This window comes from Aricia agestis, chromosome 2 (genome assembly GCF_905147365.1).
Source record: "Aricia agestis chromosome 2, ilAriAges1.1, whole genome shotgun sequence".
Classification (NCBI taxonomy): domain Eukaryota; kingdom Metazoa; phylum Arthropoda; class Insecta; order Lepidoptera; family Lycaenidae; genus Aricia; species Aricia agestis.
In genome coordinates this window covers 2,705,117-2,728,159 of record NC_056407.1, presented here as the reverse complement: position 1 = coordinate 2,728,159, position 23,043 = coordinate 2,705,117, and the positions used below count along the sequence as shown (strand labels likewise).

At 37.6% G+C, this 23,043-nt stretch overlaps 3 protein-coding genes and 1 long non-coding RNA gene across 5 annotated transcripts; 2 read left to right on the top strand and 2 right to left on the bottom strand.

The window, feature by feature from the left end:
* Positions 1–1,287: 1,287 nt before the first annotated feature.
* LOC121735546 (gastrula zinc finger protein XlCGF52.1-like) lies at positions 1,288–4,897 on the bottom strand. 2 transcript variants are annotated; one of them, XM_042126397.1, is made up of 3 exons: positions 4,796–4,897; positions 3,406–3,513; positions 1,288–3,232 (listed from the first exon to the last, which is right to left on the bottom strand). In XM_042126397.1, exons 2-3 carry the CDS (start codon positions 3,479–3,481, stop codon positions 2,079–2,081), a joined length of 1,230 nt encoding a protein of 409 aa, XP_041982331.1. In that variant the 5' UTR covers positions 3,482–3,513; positions 4,796–4,897; the 3' UTR covers positions 1,288–2,078. The 2 variants fall into 2 exon arrangements, with proteins under 2 accessions (XP_041982331.1, XP_041982339.1); XM_042126405.1 differs by lacking the exon at positions 4,796–4,897 and adding an exon at positions 3,769–3,787.
* Positions 4,245–7,985, top strand: LOC121735770. The gene is made up of 3 exons (XR_006036908.1): positions 4,245–4,255; positions 4,713–4,717; positions 7,845–7,985. It is a non-coding gene; the product is annotated as an uncharacterized LOC121735770 (long non-coding RNA).
* Positions 7,986–14,547: 6,562 nt separating this feature from the next.
* Positions 14,548–15,332, bottom strand: LOC121735631 (chorion class B protein PC10-like). Its single transcript, XM_042126529.1, has 2 exons — positions 15,253–15,332; positions 14,548–15,118 (listed from the first exon to the last, which is right to left on the bottom strand). The coding sequence occupies exons 1-2, from the start codon at positions 15,301–15,303 to the stop codon at positions 14,618–14,620; spliced, it is 552 nt and encodes a 183-aa protein (XP_041982463.1). The 5' UTR covers positions 15,304–15,332; the 3' UTR covers positions 14,548–14,617.
* A 3,655-nt stretch (positions 15,333–18,987) lies between these two features.
* Positions 18,988–19,587, top strand: LOC121735694 (chorion class A proteins Ld24-like). The gene is made up of 2 exons (XM_042126599.1): positions 18,988–19,072; positions 19,182–19,587. The coding sequence occupies exons 1-2, from the start codon at positions 19,031–19,033 to the stop codon at positions 19,584–19,586; spliced, it is 447 nt and encodes a 148-aa protein (XP_041982533.1). The 5' UTR covers positions 18,988–19,030; the 3' UTR covers position 19,587.
* The last annotated feature ends 3,456 nt before the right edge of the window (positions 19,588–23,043 follow it).

The following is a 23,043-nucleotide window of genomic DNA, read 5'->3' as shown; positions in this document are numbered from 1 at the left end:
CTATGAACTAATTTATAGGCTAAAAGTAATATTGGAAGCAATTTCAAGCGGGTTTCAAATTGATCCCATAAAATATAAAAATTATGCTTTTGAAACGGCTCGTCTTTATGTAAATTTATGTAATTGGCATCCTATGACGCCAACAATACATAAAGTCTTAATCCATGGCGCAGTGATTATAGAAAAAGCACTTTTACCTATCGGGCAGCTCTCTGAGGAGGCAGCTGAAGCTCGAAACAAACATTTTAGAAATTACCGCCAAGATTTTGCGAGAAAATTTTCTAGGGAAAATTGCAATGAAGACATATTCAATCGCCTTCTACTTAGTTCTGATCCATTGTTAAGTAGCATGCGTAAACTTAAAAAAAGAAAAGCTAACACATTTATGCCCGAGACGTTAGAAATGTTTGTATCTGCAGAACCAAATGGCGGCCAGCGGCCACTTTTGCCGCCGCGACCTGGCCGCTAGTGCGCGCCTGGCCTAAAGCGCATCACAGACGGTGAAGATAGTATAATGTTTTTTCTTAAGATGCCCAAATATAAAATATTATAGTATCTTAAGCTATCACACACGGCTAAGATACGATATTATTAAAAATCTGTTCATTTCCTTACGAGTCTCCGTTGGTGCCACACATATTCTTTGTTAAAGTTCTATATACAGGGTGATTGACTATGAGTGATACTGCCTTACTTCTTGATTTGTTAGACAGCTCCTCAGACGATGATTCTGATATAGAATGTGAAATGCAGATTGCAGTAGTACATTCCAAAAGGAGAAACATTTGGATAGAGCCTCACATAAAAAAAGGGAAAAACCTGCGGCGAATTTAACCTTTATCAAGATCTGTCAACAAAGAAGTTTCAAGAGTATTTTAGAAATTCAAGAGAAACATTCATTACGATTCATGATTTGATTAGGGAAGATATAAAAAAGCAAAATACAAACATGCGACAAAGCATTTCCACTGAAGAGCGTCTATCAGTAGGTAGTATAGTCTATATAGTCTATCAGGAGCATCCCACTCGTCCAATCACCGATGAGCCCGCTGCCCGACACAAAAACACCCTGTATTCATATATTTCGCTTCTTAAGATAAAATATTAAGATACGAAGTATATATTTCGTATTTTAAGATAAAATATTAAGATACGAAATAAATATTTCGTATCTTATAGATGAAATTACTAGATAATATACTTAGTAGGGACGTCAACATGATCCAGGGAGGCAGCCCCCCCCTGTCCCCCCCCCGCGGTACGTAAGTAATGTTGTTCTGTAGCTTCAGCACTCGGTTGGAGTCTAGTGGTTTCGCGGGTCGCAGAAATGTTACAATGGCGCAGAGGCGCTACGACTCTGCGCCATTTAAGTTGAACCTTAAAAAACACTGCTTTATGCTCTTGTACAAATACGGTTTTATATACCATGTAGAATGTGGCTATCCACACCTCTATAGGTATAGTGGTCCTTAATCATTCATTCATCAAGCGTGCGAAAACAATACATAAGCTATTGTGCCTCGTTTTTTCACGATCGACGGGTAATTAATAAAGCTTTTATTCCTCAACCAGAGCAGTTCTATTAATTTATTATGCATTATATGATATTAGAATACAATATAAAGAATTTGGATAGCTAAATTGTATGTTCCACCTTTACAAAATGTATCTAATACCTATCTGCTAAGGCCTCCAACTTTTTCCATTGCTTTCTGTCTATAGTATTCTCATCCAAAGGGGAAAGGTTGTCTTCACATTTTCTTGCTTTTCGATCTCTGCTGCTATCGCTACCGTATCTGACATACTTTTTTTTGCAGCAGACCATGTGATACAACCATATTATTCTGTAATATGGGATAGGGTAGTAGAAAGTGTTTAAAGTCTTTTTTTTAGCTAAATTCTCAGCTTCTTGCTTTTCATAACTTCTTTCAAGGTTTATCCACCCGGTTGCAATTCTTATTGGTGGCTTTTTAGTCCATATTTTTTTTCTTCTAACAGTTTTGCTTTACGAAAAAACATATAACTAGAGTTTTTATAACAAGTTTAAGATTCTTTGAATATGGTTCGAGTAGGGCACATCATTTATTTAAACCAATTTCTTGTGTGCTTTTGTCCCGTGGAAAAAAGATGTGAAGGTTCGAGTTATTTTTGTCAATATTAGACAATTTTCTTATGTGGATTTTTTGATGTTCTTGTAAATTGCGTTTCCGTGCAAATGACTTGTGACATTTATCGCAGCTGAAGGGCTTCTCCCCTGTGTGGACTTTTTGATGCTCTTTTAAGTTATTTTTTGATGCTAACTTACACATGCATGTTTCACATTGGTATGGGCTTTCTTCTGTATGTTTTCTTATGTGAATTTTTAAGTTCCCTTTGAGTGTGAAAGACTTTTGACAAATGCTACAGCTGAAGGGCCTAGCACCTCTATGTCCGATGATGTGTCGCCTCAAATTACATTTAGCTGCAAATTTTTTTTTACAAATATCACATGTGTAACGCTTATCACCAGTGTGCATACTTTTGTGTGCAATAAAGTTGTTTTTAAATGAGAATTTCCTATCACAGATTTCACAGGTGAAGCGTTTCTCAGCCGTATGTGTTATTCTGTGCTCATTCAAATAATATTTTTTTGAGAACTCCCGTTGACAAATCTCACATTTGTATTTTTTAGTGTCTGAGTGCATATTCAATTTGTGATCAGTCAGATAGTAGCTTCGAGCAAATTTACGATCACAAACATCACAACTGTAAGGTTTCTCACCAGTGTGTGTCCTAATATGTAATTTCAGTCGACTGGCTCGGGCAAATGTTCTGCCACAGAACCTGCAGCTCAATGATTTGTTTCTTGTGTGTGTTTGTTCATGTTTATTCAAACTACGTTCATCCTCACATATTTCAAGGCAAATAACACAGGTAAACTTATCTTCAGTTGTGGTTGCATGTATTTTCTCATGTTCGTCCAGAAGGTGTTTATACTCACTGTGATACGAACAAAACTTGCAGCGATATAATGGGCTGCTTACTTGGTTGTCCTCAAACTGTTGAATCGATTCTTGTTGTGATGTTTGTTGAAAGATACTATGCCATGGTGTATAGTCCTCCTCGTTGCTCTCTGTCCTGGCATCTGGACTTTCCAGGCCGTCATTGTTTCCATAGCATAGAGAATGTACAAGTGCCATATCAGGTTCCACTTTGATATCTATTGGATCTATTAATTTGGCTTGTTCAAAATCTGGAAAAAGGCTTAAATTAATGTTATTTACTTTTACAAATGCCCCAAGTAACCTTATGTTATACAGTCTATATATACCTGTGTTTAGATAGTTCTCATCAGGTTAATTTTTTAATGTTATAAGAGTGATCTGTAATGTAAAATATAGTTTGTAGTCAAAGAAATTATCTCACCATTTGTGCTACAAGGTCCTTGATTGTTAACACCAGGCTCCTGTATGATTTCTTCACCATAAAGTGATACAGACATTTTAAATTATGATATCTTATAATTTCAGAAATCTAAAAAAGAAAATTAAATTGTATTATTTAACAAAATTTTAAGTTTATACATTTGTGTAGTACACACAATAAAATTTTAATAATAAGTGGCTTTGACAAGTACTACTGCATAGTGCATAATATACTTTTTAAGTGTTATAGAGAAAGCACAAAAAAATATATTTGTTTGTCATAAAACTGCTGGTAATTATTTATGTTAAATATAAAATTACCAGCAGTAAAATTAGCAGCAGAGAATTTTATATTATACCATACCATACTCCTCCGAAACAGCTTTACTGATTTTTACCAAATTTTATATGCATATTCAGTAAGTCTGAGAATAGGCTACTGGCTACTTTTGATATTGATAAGTGCATTTGTTTAATAAATACATAATAGTCTACAAATAATAAAAACTAAGGAAAAAAACTGTGTCAAAAAATTTGTCCACGAGTCTACAAAATGTGACCAAAATACATGCATACATATTATTGCATGTAAATTCGGTACACAATTTTGTGTGAATATAAAAGTGACAATAATTAATGTCAATGGCTTTATTTCGTAAATTGCTATTGCCAAATGCCATATTTTAGTGTGCAAAAAGGAACCAAATTCAAAATGGTTGAAGTATGTGAGTTACGTTTTCATACGAATAATAAAAACTAAGGAAAAGTAACTTCGTCAAAAAACATGCTCCACAATACTTGTCAAAAAAGTGTACCTTAGGTATACACTTCAATACATTTGCAATATTTAGGTGACCTAGAGCGGTACAAGGCTGACGTTACATGACAGATCAAAAGGAACCAAATTTAAAACAGTAATAGTATGGGAGTTACGATTCATTAGTTTTTATTATTAGTAGGTAATAGTAAATTATTACAACTAGACTCATAGAGACTGACGACGACCATTGCCACTGATGTTGCGATGGTGCCATTCTTATTTAGTCACTTCAATAAAATATAGGTAGGTGAAATACAGTCTTTATATTATGGCAAAATAACGTTAACGCCGGGACAGCTAGTTTAATATAAAAATGTATTCTCTAACACTGCCTTCAACCTCATTTTGAATTTATCTCGTGATATGCCGATGTTAATGAGAATTACTTGTCATGGGGGCCGATTCACAAAACTTGTCCTGCCCTTATTTAGAAGTTGGCACCTAGTTTACACTCGGTACGCCAAAAAAATTATGAACCATTCTTTGAGTTCTGGTTATTTACAAGAGAATAAACAATAATAAATGAGGGACCAAGAGTTAGCAACATAATATAAGTATTGTATGAACCTACCGTGTAACTCATTTGTTTATTTTGCTAAACATTAATTTATAATTTTAATTCATAAATTATAAGTAGAGAACTAAACCAGTGTTATATTATTATATATGAGATTGATGAGAATTATACAAAGAATTAAGACTTGTTTGTGAGTTCTTCTTCTTCTTCTTCTTTTGGCGTAAGCCTCCCCATTTAGGAGTTTTGTCATTATTTTTCTGTAATTTTGACAGCTGGCTGGCAGGGTGACCATACTTAAATTACAGATCCTGCCAAACTTTGGTCAAAAAACTGCCAAATCCTGCCAAAGCCTATAGTAAAAAATGCCTAAATACTGCCATCTTTATTTACTGTTGTTTTAAAGTAAGAAAATTAAAAATACACATATCGTCCCTTAGCTTACAACACCGCCTAAGTTATTTTTACCAACTTTACAGGAGACGAAAAAAACTGTCTATTTTTAAAATTCTGTGGATTTTTTTGTCTCTAGTTAGCGGTTAAGAAATAATTATTTATACTTATTTTGTCGATTTACTTTATTTAAACTTTTATTTTATGACTTGGGCTGTGTTGACTGATACTTTATTAGATTTAGGCGGTGTTGTTTGCGGAAATGTTAGGCATTAAGGTATTTAAAGAAGATTTGCAAAGAAAAGCTTTTATTGAATTTCAAGATAATTAACATTTGCTTCGGCACAAATAGCCAGGCTTGACCGGAGAAATACCACGGGCTCACAGAAAACCGGCGTGAAACAGCGCTTGCGAACCCCCCCCCCCCCCATATTAAATATGGACTTCTGTAATATCAGGGGATTACACTCCAACCTTAATGCTGTCCATTACCACCTTGAGACGGCAAAGCCGGCTATGCTCTTTTTAACCGAGGCGCAGATATCATCTCCGAGTGACACATCATACCTCTCCCACCCAGGGTATTATCTCGAGCACTCCTTTCTACCCAAAGCTGGAGCGTGTGTGTATATCAGAGATGATATCAACTCTCGCCGCCTCAGGAATCTTAAAGTCAGGGACCTCTCAACGTTGTGGCTCCGATTTGATTGCGACAACCACCCTCGCGTCTATGCGTGCATCCCACAGTGGAGACCCCGGGACGGACCGACTCTTTAAACACCTGCCAGCTGCTTCAGATTTAGTGCAGCAGAGGATCCCATCCGCAGAGATCATAATACTTGGCGACTTTAACGCCCACCACGCCGACTGGCTCAATTCCAGTAAAACTGATCATGCGGGGAGATCTGTCTGTGACTTTGCCCTTACGAACGACTTAACATAGCTGCGCCTACGTGAACCCCAGATGTCGTAGAGGTCAGAATACTTCCCTGTTGGACCTTCTGCTGACTTCAAATCCTGATCGGATCATTGCCTTATTAGGAGTTCTGTGCCACTGACGACGGTATTGCGACAGCGTGCTGTCAAATACCGTCGTGTGTGGCACTACAACATAGCAGACTATAATGGGATGCGGTTGTTTTTTTGCATCCTAATTCCTATCCTTGGGAGTTGGGGGCACTTGTGCTTCTCCCCGGATTATCTCGACAACACTGCTATTTGCTAACTCTGTTGCCAATGTGGCGATGCAAGGGCTAAGGGCCGTCCTCTGTAGTGCCGACTGGTGGCAGATTTCGTCCCTGGTTTGGTTCATCCTCCAAAAAAGCTTCTCGCCGGAAGCAGGAGTCTGGTCTCTGGGCAAAGCTATTGAAGGGAATTTCTGCAAGCCAACCGTACCATCCCTCGAAGGAAAAGGATCGCTGGCCCACAACGCAAAAGACAAAGGCGACCCTAGATGACAGAAATCACTGACCATACCGCGATACACGAGCATCATGTCGGATGTAGCCCTTCGTTTCCATGATATCCAAAAGTCGAGTGGGCCTGACGGAATTTTGAAAAAGTATGTTCCAGAGTTGGCTCCGCTCTTAACGCATCTTTTTCGGCTTTCCCATTCTTCTGGTATTGTCCCGGCTTCTTGGAAGACAAGCTTTGGTGCAACCGATCCCCAAAAAAGGTAACCGCACAAATCTTTCCAACCACAGACCAATTGCTATAACCTCCGTCTTCTCGAAGATAATAGAATCCATAGTGTATTTCAATTATTGAGTTTCTTAAAAGAAATAAAATACAATTTGAAACACCGCCTAAGTAAAGAAAAAATAGTCAGTAAACACCGCATAAGTAAGTGAAGATATCCTATTATCAATTATTTCTATATTATAATACGCGTAAATCAATAAACATTACTTTATTCTATAGCTTACCTCTTAATCTTTTATTAAAACTTCGTGCATAGTCCTTTCAGCGATAAAATTCATATAAAAATTGAATATGCACGGAGCGCGAAGTATTTTCGCGCGAAATGTATGACAGATTAACGACTTGTGCGGTGTTGTGAGGTTACCGACTTGAGCGCTGTTACTATTTTTTAAATTACGGCTTCTAATTGGCTGAAATCTATATCATGTGTCCAATGGTTCGACGCGCAATGCGCAGCTCTATCGAATGGCATTAATATGTAAAAACCGCCAATTTTCGACTTGAGCGGTGTTGTTAGCTAAGGGACGATATAATATATTGCATTTTTTATAAGATTAAACATTCGCATTGTCTTCTTCCATTTTTTTATCTTTATACATCGATTTGTTCATGCGATTCAAAATTTATTTTGTAGGTTTGAAGGAAAATTTGCAATCACTATGCTCACCATTCATGCAACATAGATGCAACATGTTTGTTTATAAAATCGGCCAAGTGCGAGTCGGGCTCGCTCACGAAGGGTTCCGTACCGTTACAGAGAGATATCAGAAAGTACTTAGGCAAAAAATTGTGTTTTTTTATGGGATCAAATATTTATTTTATTAAAATTTTATTATTACTTATTAATAATTAAATTACAAAGTATATAATTAAGGATTTTGTGAAAATTTAAAACTTCTTACTAATAAACGCTGTATAAGCTTTGAATAGTTATACAGTATTTTGTCTTGTTCAATTCAATTAAAAATGTCACTTGTGTGACAGGAACAAAACACTGTATAACTATTCATAGCTTATACAGGCTGCAATTAAACCTTTCTGCTAAATTTTGATATATTGATCCTTATTAAAAATAAAAATACACATATTTTTTCTTTTATAATCACTCAGTATTAAAATGTTGAGAAATAGCTTCCGAAAGTTATCCTAAAAACATTACAATTAATGGACACGATGCGTCGGCCGTACGTGACTCACTCGCGCTCATTGCTCCCGCCGCGGGTGACCGTTCTTCAACGATTTTAAATGGGATAAAATATGTCATTGAAAAAAAAAAATAACACCCAATTTTTTTTGGTTAAATAGACTCTCCTAATAATACCTAAGCCCTGGAAAAAATTTGGCAGGAAGGTTTAATTGCACCCTGTATTTATTAGTAAGGGGGTATGTGTTTAGCTATTGCCATTATTGATTACGAGCAAAAAAATCACGTTTGTTGTATGGGAGCCCCCCATGAATATTACTTTTATTTTGATTTTAGTATTTGTTGCTCCGGTTGCTTGGTTTAGCGGCACCGGAAATACACAATCTGTGAAAATTTCAGAACTCTAGCTATAGCGGTTCTTGAGATACAGCCTGGAGACAGACAGACGGACAGACAGACATCGAAGTCTCATGAACAGGGTCCCGTTTTTACCCTTTGGGTACGGAACCCTAATAACGGTTCCGAGTTTTTGTATTGATTTGAGAGCAGCTGCCCCCCCTTGGATCATGTTGACGTCCCTACTAAGTATATTATCTAGTACTTTCATCTATAAAAATAACGAATTTTTGGCATTTGTTTGAAATACAACTAAAAATTATGAATTTTTTATTCTTTATAAACACCTAACTTATAAAAAATCAGATTTGCCTCCCCTGGCCGAGAATCTGCGTAATTTGCCCCCCCTGGCCAAGAACCTGGGTAATTTGCCCCCCCTGGCCCAGAACCTGGGTACGCCCATGTTTGGGAGAACATTCTTTTGCATGAAGCGTTGGTAAACATAACAATCCCTTTGAAACATTTAAAATTATACTGTCTATTAGAATTTCGCATTCTGCCTATTACACCTCATGAATTATCTACACTTAAAACAGAACTTGAAAGAATGAAAGAAAATAAATTTATTTGGTAATATTAATTTGAATTACTACCACCAGATTCTAATAAATCACTGACTTCTTTGATGCAAAAATAACATTTATTTTTCGTACCCCAATCCTGCCAAAACCTGCCAAGTTTTTAAAACGTCAACCGATCATGCCACAGGCCAAAATAAGACGCTAATCCTGCCAAAATGGCAGGAACCTGCCACATATGGTCACCCTGCTGGCTGGTGCTACCGACAGTATATATTATGTCTATGGGTGCTACCATATATATTAAGTCTATGGGTGCTACAACCATGCTACAACAGTCAACATTAAGTACCGGTCTACAACTTAGTGCATTGAGGTACTATATAAACTGGAGAGAGCCTTATATCCATAAACCTATAATGCTACAGTATATAATTATAAGTCTATGCTTATATCGGTGTATAAGCGTCAAAAGCGTGTAATGTTATGTCCTACTTACTAGGACATAACAAAGGAGTCGGTCGGCATATTTCATGTAATAAAAGTGTTAATAAAGGTTTTTAGTGAACATTTAATGCTAGATATTGTTGAGTTTTGTGGTTCCGCTAAATAATAAACCATAAGAATGGCCAAAGAATGCCTCAAACACGTGGATTTAACCTTAAATACGTAAGTTTTGAACAACGTTTTTTGGGCTTTTCAATCGGTATTTTTGTAAGCTAAAAAGATAATTTATAAGTTTATTCCCTTATTCGTGCTATATAAGGCATTAGGGCTAAAAATGTCACATTAATTAATAATTTGGCTATAAAAATTGCATAGCTTTTTACGTGTTTACGGATTCTCATCACTTGAACTATAGTAAATCGATATCATGAACTAATTGACTTTCTTTCCTGTATTATAAAGTGCTTCGAAATAATCGATAAATAGAAATATTCAAGAAAATAAACGCACACTACTTGTATGAAAATAAGCACAAAATGGCCACGCGATGACGGGCTAAGAATCTATACTATAATACTTTATCTATGGTTTTGACCACCCAAGAAGCTTAGTTTTTTAATGGTTTTTTTACACGTTTTTTACTTTTGACGTCTCGGTAGCCAATAAAATTTCGTTAAAAGCATGTAAGGTTAGGCCAATAAGCCAATTCACTGCTTACCAATATGGAAACCACAGAGTACTTTATTAAATACTGGATGGAACATAGACATAATATCATAGAGTAAACATTATAGCAAGCTATAGAGTGCTTCTAACAAGGTATGAACTGTAAGCACGAGTGTGAACATATTTTCCTATAAGCGTCTTACGATGGCGCATGGAACATCACTAGACTTGCATTATACGTTTGACAAGTATCTATAGAACTTCTGCTTACGATCGGCACAACGGGGAACGAGCGATGCGCGCGCTCTATAGCTTGCTAATGTATACTCTAAGCATAATATATACTGTATGGCATAGACATAATATATACCTAAAGACCAACAAAGAGTGCGAGAGAGAAGAAAATCCTTTATGGAATTATAACAAGATGAAAAGAGAGAGGCAGTCTAATGAAAATTGTAACAACTTTTATTTGACAGGTCGTCAAAAGTCGTCAATCGTTTTTATGCCCTTTCGGTATTTGCAATTTATTATTTAAATCGTATGTTATTTTCAACAAATACTATTATATATAACAATAATAACTTGTGCTGTGAGTGATTGCAGTGTAAATCATAGGAATAATCCTGAAAAATATACATTTCACCCGTAATTAATCTTCATGTCCTAATTGCTACGATGTGTTTATTTTTGCTATATTCTGGTCTTTAGTTCTCTATTTCAAATAAAATATTGTGAATCCTCCCTTTTACTTTCATATTTTGCGTAACTAAAGGTACTATTGTTCCTATATTACACAAATTTTGAAGAAAAATTTTTCATCAAAATTTCTTACATATACGCTAGTGCTTGAATCAAATTTATCGATATGCTTATCGATATTTTACAATAACATAAATCTAAAATAAAAATCATTTACCTTTATATTTATCACCTTAAGCCCGGCCGCACATTATCCGAAATTTCGGAACGCACTCTGTTCATACATTTTGTTGTAGACCCATCATACTAAAAGAATTTCTGACGTGTCAAAATGTATGAGCGGGGCGGGGCGTCTGAATTTTAGTGATCACAAATTCGGATAATGTGCGGCCGGACTAAAAGGACATATTATCTTATTTTAACTAATAGTATATTATAATATAGCTAATATAATATAACTACTATAATATAGAGTGACTCTAAAACTAGAGGAAGGTTTATATTTATATATCATAATCATTTGTTTTACAGATTCCCTCAAGATCCTCTAATAAGAGGAAAATGGCTGAAATTAATTGGGCGTGTTGGTTGGAATCCCAAGAAAAATTCAACAATATGTAGCAAACATTTCATTGAAAATTTTTAAAGAAAAATTAGAATAAATACTATTTTGGTTAAAGGAGCTATGCCAACTTTATTTGTGCCAGTAAGTTTGACATACTGTTGCACTTGTTACTGAAGCAATTATTAAAAATAAGCAATTATAAGCAATTAATGCTTTTTAGTTCATTTAAGATTATACTTATATGAACTGAAAAGTATTAAATAATCCTTATTCTGTACTCAATCTTCATAATTTTGAAGTCGGTACCAGTCCTAAGTATATAAGTTGCTGTTATACCTATTCTGTCAGAGAACTGGCGATTAGGTTAGCTGGTACCGATTGCAAAATAATGAAGATTGAGAACAGAATTATACTGAGTACAGAATAAGAATTATTTAATACTTTTTAGTTCATTTAAGTATAATATTACTATTGTCATTGCCTTGGAAGTCGGTTTTAATTTTTTGTTTAAAAATAATAATTTTACTCATTTTAGCTGTCCTTAACGTTTTCTATACTTACAGTTGGTGTTTTAAAAAATCAAAATCAAAATTGCTTTATTTCTGAACAAATCTAAAATAAAATATATTTTCAGAATACATGGTGCCTACCACCGGTTCGGTAACTAAGCCGACGAGAAGAACCGGCGTAAGAAACTCGCACGCCCACTTTTTACCAAAAAAAGTGAGAAAAAAATATATCTTTTAAAACAAAATTTACAATGCTGTAACTAAAAATTAAACAATGTAAACATAGATAGATACATAATAATTGTAAGTCATGTAGAAGTAGCCTTGCAAGCAGTCATTCAGCATTCTACTCCCAAGATGTGCCATCAATTATGAAATCATTTTGGCTTTGGCACAAAACGTTCTTTGACTACTTTTTTAAATTTATTAATCGAAAGATTTTGAACGTTTTCTGGGACCATATGTTCCCATTTGAATATCAAGGAGTCACTTCGATTTCTCATTGTTTCCATCACCAGACCACCACTTTTGTGAACATGATACCTACTCGGAACAATACAATGTACAGCAAAAGAAAAAATTTGAAAATCGGTTCATAAACGGCGGAGTAATCGTTGAACATACATAAAAATATATCCACAGGCGAACGTCTAGACTCCTCCTGTTTGGAAGTCGGTTCAAAATAATTGTAATAAGATATTATGATATTTTATAATATGTATTTAATTTAATAATAAAATATAATATACTATGTGTGTTGTTTACTTTCAACGTTTACTTTCAATGTAAGGACTGATTTACCAGATAGATTTTACCTGAGTAATAAATAAGTAACTTTATAATGTGTTAAGTGTAAATTATTTACCCCTATAAGAACCTCATGTCATAACATATCCGACGATTGAAAAATCATTCCAAAAGAATATGTGTATCTACTTTTCAATCGTCACCTTTTTTTGCCAATTAAAATTTATGATACCTAATTTGAAATACAAATCTATCAAAGTTGCATATTATTTATTTCTTATAGAAACTCAGGTAAAATAACTCGAACGGACTAAACTATCGATAGCAAAATACTATACTATCGATAGTAAAATATACATCACTAGCACACGCACACATTGACAGATCAAAAATGGTCACGCATTTTCGAGTTGTCAGGTGGTCTTTACGACAGTATATATTATGTCTATGCTGTATGGAAACACACCTGACACCTAGTATTATAAACGTCAATGTCAGATGTCGATGGTTCAGATGGTTTTTTTTTTAATAAAGCAGTATCAGGCGGGCAGTAGGCAGCACCTGCGATAGACGCATGTGCGGCCGCGGCAAAAGGTGATAAAAAGCACAGTCTGTTATGTCGGCTGTACACTCTCGCCGAGAGCTCTCGGGCGAGAGTCTCGTGCGAGAGCCCCTTGCCCGAGTGCCATTATGTACATTCTCGCTTAGTTCAATTGCAGTTATGAACTCAGAGAAGATGGACCATTATTTTTCTCTATGCATCGAAAGATATCAATGTAATCCAAAGATCTATAATCATATTTAATTTTATTTCTCACAGATAATGACTGATAATGACGTTTATTATTGTTATTTTTCTGTTCTGCACTGTCTAGCGGCGCGACTAGTAGTGAAAAAACGCGAGAGTGTACAGTAATGCGCTCGCTTTCCTCGCGAGACCCTTTGTCTCGGGCATAAAATACCGACACCGGACCGAGAGGGTCCGAGACAGGCGAGACGAGGCGAGCGCACCCATTTACACTCGGGCCGCCTCGCTGTGTCTCGGCGAGAGTGTACAGCCGACATCAAGAAAGTGAAGAAATTAAAAAGTGACAACATCGTAGTGTCCATGTAGTGTCATCCCTTTCAAATCAATCTAATGTCGGCTGTACACTCTCGCCGAGAGCTCTCGGGCGAGAGTCTCGTGCGAGAGCCCCTTGCCCGAGTGCGATCATGTACATTCTCGCTTAGTTCAATCGCAGTTATGAACTCAGAGAAGATGGACCATTATTTTTCTCTATGAGATGGACGAAAACACTTCTCTTGCAGCTGCCGTAGCTCTCTGTGCTATGAGCTATTATAAATAATTAGTATATAATAAAAATTAAAAAAATGGCGAAAACGTATCTACGATCAATGATCACCATTCACCATGCATCGAAAGATATCATTGTAAAATTTGTAATCCAAAGATCTATAATCATAGGTATTTAATTTTATTTCTCACAGATAATGACTGATAATGACGTTTATTATTGTTATTTTTCTGTTCTGCACTGTCTAGCGGCGCGACTAGTAGTGAAAAACGCGAGAGTGTACAGTAATGCGCTCGCTTTCCTCGCGAGACCCTTGGTCTCAGGCGCAAAATACCGACACCGGACCGAGACAGGCGAGACGAGGCGAGCGCACTGAGCGCACCCATTTACACTCTCGCACTCGGGCCGCCTCGCTGTGTCTCGGCGAGAGTATACAGCCGACAAAGAAAAAAGGCCAGGGATGACACTACGATGTTGCCACTTTTTAATTTCTTCACTTTCTTTAAACTTTTTACTCGGGACTTAACGCGACTTATTCAAGTAGTAATGCTACTACGAATACATACTTACATACCGATTAAAAAGTTTTAATTATAATGCAACGCGAAAGTTTAAAATGTTATCTTCACTTTTTTGACAGACTGTACGTAAGTCCATTTAGAATATTGTTTAGAATTAATTGATTCTGTCCACGACCACACCCACTTATTAAGAGACAATGTTATTTGCTGAATAATTATTTATTTAAAAGCGATAATTCATCAGTAGATTATTCCTTTTTTTGTGAATACTCAATTTAAATGATTCTGCCACAACCGCAGCCTCCGATTCCGATACCAGCACCGATACCGAGAGGTCCGGCCACACCCAGGGGATAGGCGCCGAGACCGGGAGCACCAGCTCCGAGACCGAGGGAGCCGATACCGAGACCGACGTTAGCTGCGGCGATGTCCTCCGCGGTGATGGCGACGGCTCCGTTACCGCAGTTGTAGGCCACGTTACCGGCGCCGGCGGTGGGCAGCACTCCCTCGAGACCGACGGTGCCCAGGAACGGCAGAGCTCCGGCGACGGCGAGGGCGCCCTCGATGGCGTTCTCGGAGGCTACGGACACGCCGACCGGGGCGATGGGGGAGGCGCTGGAGATGGCGAGGCCGGGGCCGTTGGAGGCGGCGAGGGCACGAGCGGGTCCGGCGATGTCCCGGGCTCCACAAGCGCCGATTCCCAGAGGAGCGACAGCAGCGCACGGGGCGTTGATAGCACCCAGGCCCAGAGTGCCCAAACACTGAGCGGAGATGCTCTGGAAATGTAAAATTTGGTCATAATAAAACTCACGATAAAGAGTCCTTAATACACTTGTATTGAACTAAGGTATCATCGTAGTCGCCCCGTGTAAGTCACGTACTGACAGAGAGTTTATCATGTTGGACGTACCTGGGCGAGGAGTGCGAGGGTACAGAGGACGAGCATAGCCTTGGCGACCATGTTGGATGTAGTCGAAGCAGACAATGTTGCGATACACGCGTTCGGTAGTTTTATATTGTTGGCAGTAAACGTCTATCGCCGTGGTGAAGTAACGCCAGCTTAGTAATCATGTGTGGAAGTGTCATCAGAATGCAGGTCTCACTTCCTCTATACTTAGGCCGGTATAAATAGTCAGTACTCAAGATGCATCTCGGTCTCAAGACACGGTTCAGGCTCTGTGATTGGTTGGCTGTCAAAATTTGGACCAATCACAGAGTCGAACCGCGTCTTGAGACCGCATCGCATCTTAAGTACTGACTATTTATACCGGCCTTAAACTTGTTTCAGTGAAATCTCTAAGTTTATAATAAGAATACAGCGCAGCTTTCCCTTGAAAGTTAGGTAATTTTCAAAAATCTAACTTTAATTTATTATTTACTTATGGGATATTATTAAATGCACATTAGAATAATTTTGCAGCACACTACCTTAACTCCGCTAATTAACTGAATGCATACCAGAAAAACTAATACTGATCAAAAAAACAATTGATTAACTGAACATGTCCTTCAAAAAAAACTTAAACATCATACAAAACGAGACGACCTTTATAACCGAATTCACACCAAAAATATGGTTCATACATCGGATATATTATTTGTAAAACTAAAATTTAAATTGTTTATCAAAAATACTAACTTGCACTCTAAATTGGACAATCTTACAACGGAATTTCTAAAAACGATATCGAAAGGTGCACCACAATAAAATCAATTTCTATTATCAAAACAAGTCTACAAATTGACAAATCGTGCAACGTTTATACGTGGGAGAGCCATGCTTCGGCACGAATGGGCCGGTTCGACCGGATAAATACCACGTTCTCACAGAAAACCGGCGTGAAACAGCGCTTGCGCTGTGTTTCGCCGAATGAGTGAGTTTACCGGAGGCCCAATCCCCTAATTCTTCCGTTGCCCATGGACACTCGCAGCATCAGAAGAGCTGCAAGTGCGTTGCCGGCCTTTTAAGAGGGAATAGGGTAATAGTTGAGGATAGGGAAGGGATTGCAGCTCACTTGCAGCTCTTCTGATGCTGCGAGTGTCCATGGGCAACGGAAGTTGCTTTCCATCAGGTGACCCGTTTGCTCGTATTAAAAAAAAAAAAAAAAAAAACTAAAATATTTTTAACTTAACTTTATTTTCTTTTTGTTTCTCTGTTTTACTGAAAAACATGTTGGGGCCTCCTCATCTAACGCCGCACTCAATCCTTTGCGCTCGCTCTTTACTCTTTGGGGACCACAGATATATCTTGATCTATTTCTGTGTTAGCGACAAAGATTTTTGGTAATTATGATGAGATATTATGGTGAAAGATTTTATCATTCCAAAACTATATAATTCAAGGTTTCTTGATAAAAAAAAAAAAAAATATGATCAAAATTTTATTACTGTATTGTAATTGTATGGGCTAATAAATTTATTAATGATTCTTAAATAATTAATAGCAATGTTGGCCCAATACGACTTGATTGGGTTAGGTTAGATTAGTTTTCCATCGTGGTTATTTTTTTGTGAACCACCCAGAAGTAGGAGCCCCGCGTCGCGAAGCTCCGTCGACTTATAATTGAAGCCAGTTGTTTTTTTTTCTTTAGTAGCTTGTCAACCCCTAGAGTGCAATTCCTAAGCCGGAGGCTTAATTATTTTGGTAAGGAACCCTTTGTGCGCGAATCCGACTCGCTCTTTGCCGACTGTTTATTATTATTGTTTAGAAACTGACTTACCATTCACTGTGCCAAAGTTTAGTCCATGTTAAGTTAGCACTTGATGATTTTTATGTGTTCTTAATTATATGAACATAACAGATTTAATTAGGTTTTATTAAGAATAAATGATATTCCTAAAAGTAATTTAGGTGATGGTTTTCCTTTAAAAAGTTGGAGTAGGTATGTTTGTTGAACTAAGGAATTGTTAGATATACAATTTTAATAATAGTTATTCGTTCAGTAAAACAGTTTTGCAAATAACTTTAAATAGTATGCTAATTTCGCATTATTTAGGGTGCATAATTAGTATGCAAGTCAGTATTTTTGGTGAAACTTTCAAATATTTTGATCAAGAAATGCCTTTACTTATTAAACCATCTCAATTTGGGTCTATGCAAAGTGTAATATAATATAACATAACATAACATAACATAACATAACATAACATAACATAACATAACATAACATAACATAACATAACATAACATAACATAACATAACATAACATAACATAACATAACATAACATAACATAACATAACATAACATAATATAATATCAAAATTAAAACCGACTTCCAAGTTAAAAACCTACGTAAAAACAATAATAATAAGTATCTATTTTTCATCTAAGTAAATTAAGTAAATGTTCCGGCTCAGTCCCGCTTTTCGGGGAAAGCCCACATACTACTTAGAAGAACTGACGTTGGAAGGTCCGAACGTACGTGCAGCGAGCTGTAAAAGAAAGGTGCGTAATGAAGATAAGAGTGTGGTAGGTAGAGGGGTGGACTTTCCTTGGCTACTTTAGCTTAGATCTAATAGGCAAATAAAAGGTAAAAATTCTAAAACTTTTGATTTTATACCTTTTTTACTTTTTCCGTTTTTGACTGAAGAATCCCGCTTTTTCACTCAAAAAGTTCCAAAGTCCCGACTTGGCACAAAAAAAATCTGGCAACGCTGACCTTGGTGCAAAATCTTGCGTTTTGGATCATGTTGACGTCCATACTAAGTATCTTATCTAGTACCTTTATCGATACTTTATATAGTACTTTAATAGAAAAAATATCTAGAGTACTTTCATAGAAAACTTATAAAAGATATGTAGTCCAATTAGTATAGTAAGTTCACCTCGGAATTCGAGATACCCAGCTGTAAGTCTGTAAATATTTGTATATTGGGCATTGGCACCCTAAATGTTGTCTCTCTACAAATGGTAGGGTGTGCGCAACAATTAAATTTCAAGGTTAAAAGGTCACAAAAATCGGTTTTTTGCACTTATTTTGTAAATATTTAATTTCCTATGGGTTTTTTGCTATTTGTATATTTTATTACCATTATGTATACTTAATACTAAATTCTTTACAACTTTTGTTAAAATTTATTTTTCATACGGTGAACCGTTTCCGTAAAAGAGGGCGGAGAGCACGCGGTCACAGTATCACTTCAGGTTAACCTGTGCCTCCGGTCGGAAACGCGCCAATTTCAATGTGTCGCGACACCGGTGTCCGATCCTTTAATGTATGGCATATAACATATTTCATCAATAATATAAATCGGCTCTCAAATTTTTTCTTTCTCTAACGGTTGTAAAATGGCAGCCATTTTAGTTTTTCTCGGGCTTTCACACTAATCTGACCAATACTTCTCATGTAAATATCCTATAAATATAAAAAAGATCTTATTTAATAGCTAAACTTATAGACTACGCTTACACAGGCAATACGTTATGAATTTCGAAAATTAAACATAGAAAAACCAAAATTTAATGAAGAAAAATTATAATAGAACTAGGTATGCAACTGATGCAACTTTTGTAGAAGTTACATATAGTGAACAGTCACCCACATGTTGAAGCTATCATACAAACATGGCGAAGACGTGCTCAAGTCAATTTTCATAACAATCATTCACCCCTAGACACAACGCCAATATAAATATAGCTCCCCGAGACCCGTGATCATTGTGTACCGAACTCAGTCGATACAAACATGTCTCGCTTCGCCTTCGTCGTCCTCGCCTGCCTGCTCCAGGTAAATATTGAGCTCTTTATCTGCAATAGGCGCATCATGACCTATCTCGAATAGGCCTATCTCGAAACCCATAATATAACAATATTAAATGTAATGTCAATTATTGCAGAATGTATACAGCCAGTGCATCGGCGCGGGCTGGCCGGCCGCCGCCATCGGCGCGCCGTGCGGCTGCGGCGCCGAGCTGGTCGGCCCCCTCGGCCTGGGCATCGCCGGCCCCGCCGGTCTCGGCCTCGCCGGTCCCCTCGGCCTCGGCATTGCCGGCCCCGCTGGCCTGGGTCTGGCCGGCCCCCTCGGCTTGGGCGTCGCCGGCCCCGCGTACGGCGGCGTCGGCATCGGCGAGGTGGCCGTGGCCGGCGAGCTGGGAGTGGCCGGTAACACCGCCGTGGCCGGCCAGGTGCCCATCCTCGGCGCCGTGGAGTTCGGCGGCATCGTGCCCGCCGGCGGCGCGGTCTCCATCGGCGGCAGCTGCGCCTGCGGCTGCAACGGCCTCGCTGGACCTTGGATCATGTAAAGATGTCTATAAGCGACCCTGATCTTCTGAAAAAATATATACCTGGATCATTTGAAATATGTTATTTTCTCTTTTACGTGATATGAAATTAGTGGGTATTTTCAACTAGGTACCTACTAGAGTCTGAGTGTGAATAAAAGTTTGGGGTCACAATGTAAGACTTAAAGGTTTTGTAGTTTAGGGCATTCTTTCATTCATTCATTTTTCAATATATCTGGATATTTTTTTGTTTAGACTCGAGGTGCTAAGTTAAGATAGTTGAAAGGGTTCTGTTATTAGTTAAATTAATAAATCTCGTTTAACTCTTTTATAGGTACGATGCTTCAAAAATCGACAAACAAATTTTTTTCACTTCAGGTGAACTTGCTTTTAAAGTTAACGTCTGTACTCTGTAAGTGAGCGTCAGTAGACTGAAGTAAGTACACCCAAATTATCTGGAGGTAATTTTTACACCTCATTGTATGACTAATCTTCTCTGAAAACAATTTAGCCAAGGCAATTCGGTTGTCCTGCAATCTATAGTCAGTACCTTATGAGTAAGAATTCAGACCACAACGAGACGCGTGCGATGCGTAATGCGTTTCTAAATTTGTATGGATTGATGACATGACATGATGATTTGACTGGATTGATGAGATTACAGATTTCAACTGCGTGAGACGTCTTGCAAATCTGTCAAATTCATATAAAGCTGCGCCTTCACCGGGTCTGAATCGGAGCGTACGGTACGGTCGAAGCGTCAGTCATTTATAAAACTGTCAGGCATAGAAATGACGTTCCAGTGCTCGCAGTAATACAAAGAAACAAATCCGTCCGTTGCGTACGCTCCGAATCCGATCCGGTGGGCCCGCACCTTAAAGTCTACAAATGCATCTACGCGTCGCGCCACATAAGTCTACTGACGACTAACGACGACAATTTTTTACCGCGGCTTCCCGCGCGAAGAATAGTGTCAGGCATGCAGATCAATTCAATGCTAATTGATTGACTCTCTTGTGGTTATCTCTATGTGGTCGCTGGGTTATCTCAACTCAAGTCAAACTTAATTGAAAGTGGTAGAAAAAATTGTGACTGAATTGCGATTGAATTGAAAAACACTTGCGACCGTATCGGAACATAGATAATTTATACGTGGGAGAGCCATGCTTCGGCACGAATGGGCCGGCTCGACCGGAGAAATACCACGTTCTCACAGAAAACCGGCGTGAAACAGCGCTTGCGCTGTGTTTCGCCGAGTGAGTGAGTTTACCGGAGGATCAATCCCCTACCCTAATCCCTTCCTTACCCTCCCCTATTCACTTCCCTTGCCATCCCTACCCTCCCCTATTATCCTATTCCCTCTTAAAAGGCCGGCAACGCACCTGCAGCTCTTCTGATGCTGCGAGTGTCCATCTGTCTTTCCATCAGGTGACCCGTTTGCTCGTTTGCCCCCTTATTTCATAAAAAAAAATTAAGTAAACTAAATTACGACAGATTTACAACCGAATTGCAAATTTGTAACCCAACAGAACCCAAAAACAATTAACATAGAGCAGCTCTGGATTTATGTATAAGCATTAGGCAGTATAGGCCATGGCCTATGGGTGGCAGCGTCCTATGGCATTCTAGGGGAGGCGGCGGCAGAGTCTTTGGATGGCGGCTTATACTCATAAAAATATAAATCCGGCCCTGACATTAAGCTGTAATTAAAAATCTTCTATAATATTATAAAAACGAATCGCTAAATGTGTTGGTAAGGGGCTAATCTCGAGAACGGCTGAACCGATTTCTCCAATTTTATTTAGTCAAGAAAGTGAAGAAATTAAAAAGTGGCAACATCGTAGTGTCATCCCTTTCAAATCAATCTAAGAAATAATCGGTCAAGTGCGAGTCGGACTTGCGCACGAAGGGTTCCGTACCGTTATAGAGCAAAAATCAGCCAAAATTGTGTTTTTGTATGGGAGCCCCCCTTAAATTTTTATTTTATTTAAATATTATTAATAATTATTAAATAACACATATAATTATGACCTTTGTGAAAATTTCAAGTGCCTACTTGTTGTCATCACTGTTATCGAGCAAAAAATGTTTGAAAAATTATGTTTGTTGTATCGGAGCCCCCCTTAACCCTAGAGTGGGCGCGTTATTCCGCGAAACGTCAGTGGGCGCGTGTGGAGCATTTTGCCGCCCCTTTTCTTTAGTTATTTTTAGTAGGAATTAAGCAATACTAATAATTTATTTTGACACGATTTAAATAACACAAATAAAAATTGAAAATTCACCATATTTATTAAAATCTGTTTTAAGGACTTTGGCTTACAAAACATTTTATAAAACTTAATATTTTTACTGACTTTTTTTACTTTGTCCTAAATAATACCCAATAATACTGAAAAATTTAAGAAAAAAGGATCAAAATTATATGTTTTCCTTATCTGCAGGATATGTTTTATCTGAACAGTCTTCACAAAAGTATAAGCAATGTTCATTGCACAGAAACTTTAGCCATCTGTAACACCTTTTTTAGTGCACATATTTTCAAAAATTATATTTTATTTTCACAAAAATATAGGCGATGGAAGATCCATCTACCTTCTTGGAAGATGATGCAAGGTTGCAAAGAAATATGAAATGTGTCTATAGAAGACCTTGTCACATTCTGTCTACTCTGACCTTGTGGTCATTTATTATGACTTGACTGGCACCTTAGCAATTGATTTAGTATTTGAAAGAAATCTTTCAAATACTACGTTGCTATTACTTAATACTTTTAAATTGTATAATTAAAATTGTTTTTATAACCAATCCACCATAAAACAAAGTCAGTATTGCAACTTTGGAAAAAAATAATATCAAAATTTTGACCTACGTCAGTGGGCGTGCGGTGAGCAATTTGCCGCCCCGCGACACCTGATAGTAAGAACCTTAACTTTAAGTGGGCCCCCGTGTTCTGACGGCGTCCAGCTTTTCAGCACGCATAGCTAAAGAGATTAGGGGCAGCTACCATAAAGCGCAAGACTAACGAGCTATTGTTTTACGAATTATTACCGATTTTTCAGCGCGGGCGGCAAAATGCTCATAGCGCGCTCACTCTAGGGTTAAATATTTAATTTATTTTGTTTTTAGTATTTGTTGTCATAGCGGCAACAGAAATACATAATTTGTGAAAATTGCAACTCTCTAGCTATTACCGTTCTTGAGTTACAGCCTGGCGACAGACGAGAAGCTCACTCCTTTTTTATTATGGAACTACTTATTTAAGAAAATACAAAAAATAAATAAGTGAAAGACAGGGTTTTGTTATTTTAATAAAATATGATCATCCAAATAATATTCTACAATGCAGCCGGAAACGGAATCATCGCAATTTTCTAGGTTCATGTAGTTACAGCAGTGGTGTCACAGTGAAGAGGCACTTTCATCTTCAATAATCAGCTCTTCAATATTGAATTTAGGATATCCTAATAAAGGGTTAATT

Excerpts from the sequence above, each read along its gene's own strand:
- LOC121735631 (XM_042126529.1), bottom strand. The coding sequence starts at position 15,303 with ATGGTCGCCAAGGCTATGCTCGTCCTCTGTACCCTCGCACTCCTCGCC. Across the intron at positions 15,119-15,252 it reads CCCTCGCACTCCTCGCCCAG|AGCATCTCCGCTCAGTGTTT; the intron begins GTACGTCCAACA and ends TTACATTTCCAG.
- LOC121735694 (XM_042126599.1), top strand. The coding sequence starts at position 19,031 with ATGTCTCGCTTCGCCTTCGTCGTCCTCGCCTGCCTGCTCCAG. Across the intron at positions 19,073-19,181 it reads TCCTCGCCTGCCTGCTCCAG|AATGTATACAGCCAGTGCAT; the intron begins GTAAATATTGAG and ends CAATTATTGCAG.
- LOC121735546 (XM_042126397.1), bottom strand. The coding sequence starts at position 3,481 with ATGTCTGTATCACTTTATGGTGAAGAAATCATACAGGAGCCTGGTGTT. Across the intron at positions 3,233-3,405 it reads AGGACCTTGTAGCACAAATG|ATTTTGAACAAGCCAAATTA; the intron begins GTGAGATAATTT and ends GCCTTTTTCCAG.